Genomic DNA, 12,242 nt, shown 5'->3' with positions numbered 1-12,242 from the left:
GCGGGGGAAGAGATGGTGAGAGACAGAAGAGGGCTCAAAGCAGGATGGACAGAATGATCGTTAGTCACGGGGATTGTCCAGTGTCCCAGGCCAGCCTCGAAGACTCACAAGGGCGTGTATAAATGTGGGGACAGAGAACAGGACTTGGATCTCTGAGTGCCTTGTCCTTCTTCATGTGTTTAACCACACTTGAAATTTCCTCTTTCTTCTTCTGACGGTCAAATGCTGATCCAGTCTCCAAAAGTCAACTTGAATCCCACGGCTCAGGAAGTATTTTGGTCTACCCAGGCCTAGGCGTATCCCTTATTAACTCAGAGCGGTGCTCCAATAGAACTTCCTGTGATACTGGAAGTGCTATCCGTTGGTGGTGGCCATTAGCCACATATGGCCATTGAGCACTTGGCCTAGGGCAACTGAGCGACTGAATTTTAAATTAATTTAAATAGCCATATGTGCTTCATGGCTACCATCATAGACAGCACAGTCCTAGAGCATCTGTTGTCTGAACCAGCGTCCATACTATTTCCCAGATATTTTATTAGGAACTTTACACAGATGATCTTATCAACTGTTCACAGACTCTCACGGGGAGGTATTATCCCCATTTTAAAGAGGAAGAAATAAAAGAGAATCGGAAAAGCTTCCCTAGAGAGGTAGAGCTGGATTTGAATCTGGGACTGACCGGTTTCAGAGCTTAGGCTCTTTTAATGAGAGTACATTTCTTCATTGGACCTACTGATACTCCACGCAGCCTCCTACTGTCTACTCTCCACTACCCTTCTTGCCCTCCACTAGTGTTCATGCCCCTCTTCTCTGTTCTTTCATGTGGGGATGAGTTCCCAGGGTGGGCCAGCAGGCAGAGACACCATGACCACTGAGCCTGAGGGAGGTGGAGAGTAAGTGTGAGTTACAGCAGTTGGAATGACCGGGCGTGGCGGACTGCTGCAGAGGAGTCCAAGACAGTTGGAAGGTAGAGTGCAGAGCCGAATGGAAGTCCAGAAGATTTGAGGCCGGATGTTTGGGGGCACTCTTCCAAATTTCAATTCTCTTCTTCATCCCAGGAAGCCTCAGTCCTGCCCCCAGAGTACTTCTTTTTTTTTTTTTTCTTTTAAAATTTTTTTAGATTTTATTTATTTATTTGACAGAGAGAGAGAGACAGCAAGAGAGGGAACACAAGCCGAGGGAGAAGCAGGCTTCCCGCAGAGCAGGGAGCCCGATGCGGGACTCGATCCCAGGACTCCAGGATCATGACCTGAGCCGAAGGCAGTCGCTTAACCAACTGAGCCACCCAGGCGCCCCCAAAGTACTTCTTGAAACATGAAAGCAGAGGACAATTAACTGTTTCAAGCTAGGACTCCTGGGTATCTATAAATTGGAGTGATTACTGGTCCACTTGTTCATTCACATTCTGTAAAAATATGTATCAAGCACCTTAAGGATTTGGATTCTGTAGCTTGGCGATAGGGCCTGAGAATCTGCATTTTAACAAAAGCCAGGCAACACTATAGTCCACTCTTTTTTTTTTTTTTTACAGTCCACTGTCTTGATTGCAAATCCCATTTCTTTATTTGCAGGTGGCTACCGCCACACTTGGGTTCCCCAGTTCACAGCTAGAAGTAGTCTCTTCCTCCTCTGATCTTCCTTTTCACAGAGATTCTCAAGCCTGGCTGCATGTTAGACTCACCTGGGAAGTTTTCGAAAAATACTGTGGGCTCATTGACCAGACCACTGGGGATGGCGCTGGGCATCTCCTAGGGGAGTTAACTCTGATGATGTGTAGCCAGGGTTGAGGACCCTCTCACCTTATGTCTAATGTCTCTGTAGCGCTCAACTACACCCTGCCTCGTGTTACTTGTCTCTCCTTCTGGCTGGGCCAAGTCACCTCGGGGCCTCCACAGGCTTCAGCAATAGTACCTTTCACAAATACACCCTGTAAAACATTTTCAACTGAATGCAACATGTTGCCATATTTTAGCTCTGCTTTATGCACACCATAATGTTGCCCCAGAAGTTGGAATCTTTTGCCCAAAGATGATAAATAGTTTTCTTTGCTCTGTCCTTTCAGAACCATCCTCTTTTTTGCTAGATCTTGGGTGGCCTCTTCCTTTAGCATAGCTCTCTGAGGAGTACCTCGTGTCAGAGTGAGAGCCAGGAGGGAGAGGAGCACCTTGAGTTAGATGGGAGAGTTCAGGGTGGCGGGTTGGACAAGCTGGAGTTAGCTGGAGAGCCACAAGTGCCCCACTGATCAGACTTCAGGTTGCTGGTACCAGCCCCTGCCGGGTCCTGGTCCCTCTGCTGTTGACAGCACAGGGGCCGAGGGAAATCTTCCAGGATGGAACTTCTTTCCTCTAAAGATTCTTGGTGCCATGGTAGGCAAGTGGGAGCAGGCCTGGTCTCAAGCAGAACTGAGACAGATGAGGATTTCTCGGGTGCCCCATCTTCTCCCTTTCTTCCTCCTTCCATTACTGAGGGCCACTGGACCCTGCCACTTTCCCAGAGGCCACTGTTCCCATGCCTCCCCCCCCCCCGCCTGAAGCCTGCTAAGAGAGGTAAACTAATTCACACTAAGTTGAATATTTCTAATCAAGGTAAGTGTGTTACTCAGTCCAAGGGTTTTTGTTTGTTTTTAAATCAAAGAGGAGTGTTTCAAATGATGGAATTTTAGCTGTCATTATGGATTAAGTATTTCTGAGGACAGTGGGGGTGCTTTTTGAATTCCTGAAATTACAGAGTCGACCCACTCTGAAATCAGAAGGGTGTTGGAAGAGCACCTGCTCTCGGAGGGGTCACTATCTCTATTTTAGAGGAGAGGGGATTTTGCCCTTGGGGAACCACCTTCAAGACACCCTTTGGAATGCACTGACAGAAGGTCTCACATGCCCCCTCTGCCCCTGCCAGATGTGGATGAATGTGTGGAGGGGACTGACAACTGCCACATCGATGCGATCTGCCAGAACACCCCACGGTCCTACAAGTGCATCTGCAAGTCTGGCTACACAGGGGATGGTAAACACTGCAAAGGTGAGGCTGGGAGGGTGCCCGAGAGGGGGAATCAGTGCCACTGCCCTCAGCCACACTGCACATGACAGTAAGGCCTGAAATCCCTGTGGGCTCGGGGAGGGGGTTGGGAGGGGTGGCTATTTTTTCCCCCGGGACGGCACCATAGAGCCTAGATGAGGCTCTGGTGCGAATAGTTCACAGCCTCCCAGCTTGGCTGGGTGGGGCGTCAGAATCATGGGACTAAGGCCTGAGGTGCCCTGACATTGGAACCTCCATCTTTAGGCCCTTCTACCATTCCCACATAGGATGAGAACAGACAGTTTACCCCAGGGGAAATTCATACCGTAAACAAACACATTCTTCCCCTCTCATAATTAAAGCAGTGCAAATTAAAGCATGCTTAGATGTTATTTTCAATGTATGACCTTCAGTGTTGGTAAGACTTAAGTGGACAAGGTACACTCATTAAGTTTTGGTGACATTATAGACTGAAAAGTGATTTTGACATACCTAGCAGGACTTTTAAAAGGTATTTATACCCTTTGACCCAGAAATTTTATTCTTAGGGACTTATTCAAGGGAAATTCAAAGAAACAGAATAATATCCAGGAGAAGATGTTCTTTATGCATTATTTATGATAGTAAAATAAATGGAAGGAATCTGACAATAAAGGATGAATAAGTTATGATATAGCAACACAATGGAATATTCTGCAACTATGTACAGCGGTAATTAGAAAGACTGGGTGGAGACGTATGAAAATGTTTATGACTTAAACTTATTTTTATTTTATGTTTTAGATTTATTTATTTATTTGACAGAGAGAGATAGTGAGAGCAGGAACACAAGCAGGGGGAGTGGGAGAGGGAGAAGCAGGCTTCCTGTGGAGCAGGGAGCCCGATGTGGGGTTCGATCCCAGGACCCTGGGATCATGACCTGAGCTGAAGGCAGACGCTTAACGACTGAGCTACCCAGGTGCCCCATATTTTATCTATCTATCTATCTATCTATTTACTTACTTACTTTTAGAGAGGGGCGGGGGAGGGGCAGAGTGAGAGGGAGAGAGAGAATCCTAAGCAGGCTGCATGCTCAGCGTGGAGCCTGATGCGAGGCTCGATTTCACAACCTGAGATCATGACCTGAGCCAAAATCAAGAGTCTGACACTTAACCAGCTGAGCCACCCAGGAGCCCCTATGACTTAAGTTTAGATGAAAATAACAAAATGCGGGGCGCCTGGGTGGCTCAGTCATTAAGCGTCTGCCTTCGGCTCAGGTCATGATCCCAGGGTCCTGGGATCGAGCCCCGCATCGCATCGACCTCCCTGCTCGGTGGGAAGCCTGCTTCTCCCTCTCCCGCTCCCCCTGCTTGTGTTCCCTCTCTCGCTGCCTCCCTCTCTGTCAAATAAATAAATAAAATCTTTAAAAAAAATAGTAAAATGCAAAATGGTTTGTAGGCTATGAAAGTAACTATGTAAACATACATACACAGAGAAGATACATATATATACACATATATACATATTTAAACCACCACAGGGCCGAGCCCAGGGGTAGACAGTGGGGGGCATGCTGGTGGGCCAGCTGCCTCAGATCCTCTTTGCCCACAGATGTGGATGAGTGCGAACGAGAAGATAATGCAGGTTGTGTGCACGACTGTGTCAACATCCCTGGCAATTACCGATGCACCTGCTATGATGGATTCCACCTGGCACATGACGGACACAACTGTCTGGGTAAGCAAAGGAGGGAGAGGAGGTGTGGGCAGAGGGGCTGTCTTGTGGGGAAGGAGGCGTTTCCAGCATTTCCCACTTCCCGGGCAAGGAGAGGAAGGTGATCGAAAAGCTGCATTCTCACAAAATAGAGAATAAGGTCAGCCTCCCCTTTGAGACTGGGCACTGAGGATGAAATAACCCTGCTGCTGGATGAAAAACATCAGAGGAGATGCTGCTAGAAAGTGCTCCCAGGGCAAGGGCCAGAAGATGACAATAGTAGGTGTAGCCATAGGGAGCAGAGCATGGTGGGAAGGTAATTTGGCTCTACACTTCAATAAATGGGAGGAATGTTTGATGATGATGATGGTGGTGATGGTGGTGGTGCTCCCCTGGGTCCTGGGGAGCCTCTGACCCTTAAAGATTGGTTTTCTTCCAGCTTGTCCTGCAATCTCCAGGCTCTCCCTCTCCTCACTTCTCAGGCCTCAATCTGACCTGATCTTTGACCCAGGAGCTGGGTCAGAGATAGGAGAATCTCTAGGCAACTCCACTCAACTTTGGTCTCTTATCATTTTGGAAAATTACTGGGACCGTGTCAGATTCTTCCCCAAGTAGAAACACTGAAGCCCATAGCAGAAAAGGATTTGAAATGTGAAGCCAGGGGTCCTTTCCAAATTCTTCCTCTCTGGTGTCAAAATAAAAGCAGGAGACTGGAAGACTAGAAGAGCAGGAAATGAAAAGAAGAGGAATGATGCCCAGAAGAGCAGCTAGGCTGCTTCTCCACCTGACCAAACCGATGAATTATCTGAGGCTCCCTTAGTCTAGGAGAGCCTCCTTCCTGCAGGGCTGCCTCTAGACCCAGTCACATCCCATCTTTGGACCAGGCTTATAGGTTTCTCTTCCCAACCCAGGCCTTCTAAGGGAGGTAAACTAATTCTCACTAAGTTGAATATTTCTAATCAGGTAAGCCTGAGCCATGCTGGGCCCTTCCCCCCAGCCCCGGCCACCTCTTCTACCAGGGAAGGACCTCACTTCTCTTCTGCCCAGTCACCTGTGAGGGCCTCTTTGAGGACTCCTTCAGAAGGAGAAGCTGTGACACTTTGACCAGGACAGTGAGTTTCCTGCAGGATGGGAAACATCAGCTTCTGAGTTCTTTGGCTGCCTTTGACCTTTTGAAGCCCCTGATTCTCACCAAGTCTTGTTTCCCTGCATTTTGGGGAGAACCAACCAGAGGGCAAGGGAATGAATAGGTATGGGAAGAGGCAGGGGGAGCAAAGGTCTACCTAACCCTACCCTTAGGGATGGGGTTCAAAGTCTCAACTCTTTGTTGTAAAAACCTTTGGCTTTTAGGGGAACCCTAAGTCCTCCATGCCCTGGGCCTCAGTTTCCCCACTGAGAATTGGAGGAAGGAACTTGGCTAAAGAGTAGCAAAGTCACAAGGTTGCACTAGAAGGGAGCAAATAGAAGGATGGACTGTAGGATGGGGCAACAAAGGACAGACAAGGATGGGAAGAAGTCGGGTGCAGTGAGAGAAGGGGAGGGGACAGGTATAAGGAAAAGGAAAGTGCATCTCCTTGGCTTTACAACGGGTACCTCTCTCAGGCAGGAGCCTGCTGGATCCATGCCCCTCTGCCCTTGGCCAGAAGGGGGAAAGGACAGGGTCTCGGGGCTCAGCAGAGAGGATGGGAAGAGAGAGGCAGATGAGGGCTTCAGGAGCTCAAATCCCAGCTGCTCTGTTTGGAGACTCCTGGATGCCTGCCGGGCCAAGGAGAACCGAGAAGGGCTAGGGACTTGGGAGGGCAGTAGGTAGCACAGAGACAGGACCAAGGCATTGAAGTGGGAGCCCCAGAATGAGCTTGGCTCTGGGACCTGGGGGTGGCGATTTGGGGTGGTAATTAGGGTGTGGCCTGGCAGCTCTCCTCCTACCCCTCCCCACCAAGCTACCAGACTGTTTTGTTAAACCAAAATAGGAGAAAGGCTAAGGACTATGGCAGCAAGCCCAGGCATGGGGGGAGGGTAGGAAGGATGGGGCCGTGGCCTGTCCACAGAAATGGTCCCTGCCCTGCAAGGAGTTGAGGCTTGCTGCCTTTACCCACGTCGCCCCTCAGACCTAGCGCCATGGCCACAGCTCTCCCTGCACTTGGAGCCAGCTCCAAGTTGTTGCATTCCCTGGCTGTAACCACTGCCCCAGCTCCTCTCCCTGACCAATCCCCATCCTTATCGTCATCTCTCTTCCCTCTTGCCCTGGCTCCCTTCCTGATTCCTTCTGCTCTCACACCCAATTCCAACAAGTGAGGGAAGGGGAGGCAAGTCTTCGCTTGAGACAGGCAGGTGCCACTGTGCCCTTTCCACTGGCTTAGCTCCCCAGCTCTGCCCTCTTAGGGCGGCCTCTTCCAGAGCAGTGGAACATTAGCTGATGAGTGAGCGAGAACTTTCTGGCCTGAGGCTGGGTGCTGCATTGGGGTGGGGAGGGCGTGCTGAAGTCTCAGGGCATACTCTGGACCCCGGCCTGCACCCCATGGCCGCACCAACCACCCGTCCTACACAGATGTGGACGAGTGTGCCGAGGGCAATGGTGGCTGTCAGCAGAGCTGTGTCAACATGATGGGCAGCTATGAGTGCCACTGCCGGGACGGCTTCTTCCTCAGCGACAACCAGCACACCTGCATCCAGCGGCCAGAAGGTCAGCGCACGAGCCGGGAGGGCCCAGCCCTGCACTCCCAGGCTGCTCTCCACCTGTGGAGTTTTCCCTCAAAACCCCCTGGGTCTCACCCTCTGTTCTCAACTCCACCAGCTCCTTCCTCTCTTGTCCCTCAACCCAGTCACATGCTTAAGGGCTCCATGGACAGACACTGTGTTGGAGCAAAATCTGGGGGAATTCATTTGGGGTTGGGATCAGTGTGGGATTGAGGTTACTATGGGGCAGCCTCAGTGGATTCTCTCAATCTCCTAGGCCCCACTGCCCCCCTAGTTCCTCTTCCTCTAGGCATCCAGGCATACAGAGCACTCACCTCCCTCCTCTTCCCTTTTAGAAGGAATGAATTGCATGAACAAGAACCACGGTTGTGCTCACATTTGCCGGGAGACACCCAAAGGGGGTATTGCCTGTGAATGCCGCCCTGGCTTCGAGCTCACCAAGAACCAACGGGACTGTAAACGTGAGAGAACTGGGGATGGCAGTGAGGGAGAAGCGCACCGACACTGGGCAGCAAGACGTGGGAGGAAAAGGGAGCGTGGGAGAGGCAACCAGAGCAGAGGGCCAGTCTCCGTGCTGTGGAGGACGCTGGGGCCCAGGGAGCAGCAAGCTGACAGGCCTCCCGCCCTCTCTGCACAGTGACGTGCAACTACGGTAATGGCGGCTGCCAGCACACGTGCGATGACACAGAGCAGGGTCCCCGGTGCGGCTGCCATGTCAAGTTCGTGCTCCATACCGACGGGAAGACATGCATCGGTGGGTGAGGCCCGTGAACGCGAGTCCGCCTGGGATGGGGAGGGGGTGGAGGTCAGGGCCTTGGAGAACCAGGGGCGAGGGGGAGCACCTGGGGCCCTGGTGCTGGGCGCAGAATGGCCGGTGAGTGTACTGACGAGCCAGACGACAAGGCCAGGGCTAGTGAGGGACAACCCTGAGAGCTTGCAGGCCTCACCCTCTTCTCCTCCCGGGCCACTCATTCTCCTGCCCCGCCCCCGGAGGGCCCCTCGCCGTCCTCTTTATGCAGGATAAAGTGTTGCCAAAGTGGGAATGATTAGCAGAGGTGCTTGTTGACCAAGGCTGTGCTTGAGAGGGGGAGGAGAGCTGGGGCCACGTGGCTGACGGAGCCTGCCCCGAGGCCCCGGGGGACTCGTGCGGTAAGATGGGAGCTGTCACAGCCCACCGTCCCTGCTCTGGAACTGGGGGGGGGGGGACACAGCGCCCCTTCCTGGAACAACCAGCCCTGAACTGACAAATGGGGTTTCCTGGCTCCAGGTTTCTTCTTCCTCTCCGTCCTGTGTACCCCTGCCCGCTCCCCTCCCCTGCACCCGCACCCCCTCCCCTCTCCTCCACACCTCTGCCTGCAGCCCTCCACTGCCCCACCAGCTCCAGCCTTCCATCCCTCTCACCCCGGTTGGGTCCTTCTTAACACCTGGATCCCTTTTCCTGGATTCCTAGGCCTTACCTCACATACCGTCAGGTACCATAGCTGGGTTTAATTCCTTGATTCCTGAAGTTTAATTCCTCACCCCTTCTGTCTTTAGGACTTTTGTGAAGGCCAATTACTATGTGCTCACAGAGTGCTGAGAAAGACGATGGGACAAGGCGTGCCCCTGGAGAAGTGGGAAATGAAAGGGAAGGGTTTGGGCAGGGAGGAAAGGCTGTGTCTGGAGGGAGCCAGGCAGGGGCGAGCTTGTTCTGTGTATTTACGGACGCCGGTCATCTCATGCGCTACACCATGCAGAGGACGAGGAAGCATGAACACAGTCGCTCTGTGTATTCATCAGAGACTTGACATTCGGCTTAAGAACCAGACTCTCCCCATCTCTCTCCAGAGACCCCGCCCGTCTCTGCAGACAGCATTGCCCTAACCCCCAGACACAGGAACAGGGGAGCAAATGGTGCCCTTAAAGGTGTCCTCTGAGTACCTGTTCCAGAGACTCACACACACGGCTCTAAACTTCTTTAATTAAACTCTCTCCCGCTACACGTTTCCCTCTGAAACTAACCCTTTAAAGACCCTGGGCCACTTTTAGGTCTTCATGTCGCCTTCTCCTGGCTGGGTTTCTTCCAGCTCCTTTCATCTTTTTCCTCGTAAGTCGAATTCTTCTGCTTCCTAAACCTCCCACCATCCCCTGGACACACTCACACATCCCCAGAGTCCCCCAAGAGAAACTGCATGCGTTAAAGAAAAGCTGCACATATCAGGACAGAGCTCAGACCCATGAATGTGGGGCCAGGTCCCTCTCTGGTGCCTTCTGTTCACATAGTCCTGGGCATGGCTGCTTTTGAAATACCCCTAGTAAGCTTGAGCTCTTCTCTAATGCGAGACCCATTCTGTCTTCTGGACCATGGCCAGGCGAGGCAGAAGAGAGCAAATGAGGCAGCTCTAGGGTTCACAGTTATATTCGTCCCGAGTTCCTCTCCCTCTTCTCCATTAGAACTTAGTTTGCCTTGCCCTAATCACATTTTTCTCCCCAGCCCTGGTAGGAGGAAACGTCATTGTTCGGGGCCGCCAGGACATTCAAATTTAGTGGGGAGACAGAGAGGGCAGTATAGTTTAGCCAAAAGGGTGGGCACCCTTTGGGGCTTGGCAGCGTGTAAGATTTGAGATTGCATCCCAGCTCTGCCTTTGGCATGCTGTGTGGTACCGGGCCCATGACGGCCCCTCCCTGGGACTCTGTTTTCCATCAGTCATCTGGTGGGAGCCTGGCTTCTTTGAGGACACCGGGCAGGACAAGGCTGGGGAGCTAAGTGTAGGAGTCTCAGGGCTCATCACTTGGGGCTAGTGGTTTGGGGCTACAGGGGTGGAGGAGGGAAGGGGGGGAACTGGGGCCCAGTGGGCCACAGTGGCTGCTGCCCAGCATCTAAACAGCTTTTTTACAATGTCAAACAGGGGAAAGGCGGCTAGAGCAGCACATCCCCCCTCAGGCCGTTTCTAATGGTAAATATGTCTGCTCTCTCCGCTTGCTCTCACTGGCTTGCTAGGGGAAGGGCTAACTCGCTGGGGCTCCCACTAACCGCATGCCCACTGGGCCCAGCCTGACTGGACTCCAGCCTACCAGCAGGGCTCCCCTGCAGCTTGGGTATTGGGCCCACTGGGTGACAGGACACCCGAGTCCCCAAGAGCTGGCCCAGGAGCCTTCGTGTTGGTTTTGTCTTTTTCGTTCCTGTCCCTCTCCTCTCCTTCCTTCCTCGCCTCTCCCTCCCCCACCCTCTAACACCTCACCCTTTCCCCACCATCTGCCCCCTCCCTCTCTCTGCCTTCTACACAGCAAAAGACCCAGCAGCTCCAGCTCACCCGTTGTGCCTGTTAGGTGGCTGAGACAGGGGTGGGGTAGAGTTCGAGGCCATCCCCTCCGTGGGGCCGTGTCCTTGGGTTCTTGCCCACACCAGCTCACAGCGGCGTCACTCACCATCCTGCCCCACCGGAACGGGTACCAGCGTGACATCTGAATTCAGACCGACCTGAGTTTGAATCCTGCCTCTGCCTCTTTCTACCTGTACAACCCCCAGCAAGCTACTTTCTTCTCTGAGCCTCTGTTTACTCTTCTGTAGACAGGGAGACAGAGTTCTCCCTTAGGGTTGCTGGGAACACTGAGACGGTGTGTGCGGAGCATCTAAGTGCCCAGCACAGAACAAGCACAGATCAAACTGTGGCTTAATACCGCAACCCGAAGAACAAAGGGTTGAGGCTCTGCCATCCTGCCGCCCCAACCCTGGCCTGGTGAAACGCTGCCCTGCACGGGAGGGCAGCTAAGCCCGGCATCCTGGTCTGAACTGGATGGACGTCGTACCAGCTCCGCTGCTCCCCACCCTGGGTCCCTCCGAACCTACCTGGTCCTGGCGCAGGACCTCTGTTCCTCTCCCCCTGCTCCAGGCCTTGGGGGACCTTTTCTTATACTAAAAGCACTCTTGGAGGGAATGGCTAGGCTTGGAGCCTGAATTCAAGGTTCCCTTCCAGTTCCTCCCATGGTCTTGGGGAATCACAGGAGACTAGGGGGGCAGTGGCACATAGGAGATCCCACTGTGGCTGCTCCCAGACCTGGGCATTTGAGCAACCAGGACATGACTGGGGACCCACAGGCGGCATTGGGCTTCTTCTAGAACCCTTGCCTTGGTGGTCTCCTTAGTAACAAGGGTTGGGCCTGGGTTTTAGCAGTCAAAGATGAAAGAAGATGATAGTATTCTCGGCTGCTTTTCTCATTCAGTTCCCTTGATTCAGAGAACCACTCTCCTTTCTTCCCTAGGAGAGGGCTTGGGATTTTGTCTCTCCAGTGGGAGAACTCTAGGCCCCCCAGAGGATGGCCCATGCCTCCTCCAGAGTCCCTGGGTCAGGGCCTTGCACTATTTGAACTGATGGTTTTCCCCTGGGCTTACCTGACTCTCCTGAGCTGCAGTTGAAACTTGTTTATGTCCTGCTCTGAATTCAGACAATAGGGAGAGTGACCCATCCATACTCCCCCTATTGTGACCCCCTCAGCAAAGAGAGAACTTACCAGTCAAGAAGGGGCAAGAGAAGAGACTTAGCTTTGAGGTTCTCTGGCTCCCATCTACCTTCTTACACCCTGCCTGATCCTCTGGATTCTTCTCCTTCCCCCGCCCCCCCATCTCCTACCTAGCCAGTCTCTCTCCATTAGGAAAGGAAAACAACAGAACAGCCAGCTTATCTCCATCTGGAACTAAAAGGAGGGCTTGGGAGGAGTTGGAGGTAGCTGGGAAGGGGCTGGGAAATGACCAAGTATGTGCCTCTCCTCTGAGGATGAGCAGTCAGGCCTGGAACTGGGATCTTTTTTTAAGACAGCTGAGCAAGGAGGAAAGGGAAGATGAATTGGTGGCCATC

At 52.6% G+C, this 12,242-nt stretch overlaps 1 protein-coding gene across 1 annotated transcript in view; it reads left to right on the top strand.

Moving 5' to 3' along the window:
- SCUBE3 (signal peptide, CUB domain and EGF like domain containing 3) overlaps positions 1-12,242 on the top strand; it is a 69,701-nt gene that overhangs the window by 43,019 nt on the left and 14,440 nt on the right. The window contains exons 5-10 of the mRNA XM_027604083.2: positions 2,899-3,021; positions 4,609-4,734; positions 7,259-7,393; positions 7,743-7,868; positions 8,045-8,161; positions 10,296-10,343. Coding sequence (XP_027459884.2) covers positions 2,899-3,021; positions 4,609-4,734; positions 7,259-7,393; positions 7,743-7,868; positions 8,045-8,161; positions 10,296-10,343 — 675 coding nt within the window. The remainder of the gene's footprint in view (positions 1-2,898; positions 3,022-4,608; positions 4,735-7,258; positions 7,394-7,742; positions 7,869-8,044; positions 8,162-10,295; positions 10,344-12,242) is intronic.

The sequence above is a fragment of the Zalophus californianus genome, chromosome 7 (genome assembly GCF_009762305.2).
Source record: "Zalophus californianus isolate mZalCal1 chromosome 7, mZalCal1.pri.v2, whole genome shotgun sequence".
Taxonomy (NCBI): domain Eukaryota; kingdom Metazoa; phylum Chordata; class Mammalia; order Carnivora; family Otariidae; genus Zalophus; species Zalophus californianus.
This window is presented reverse-complemented; position numbering and strand designations above follow the sequence as displayed.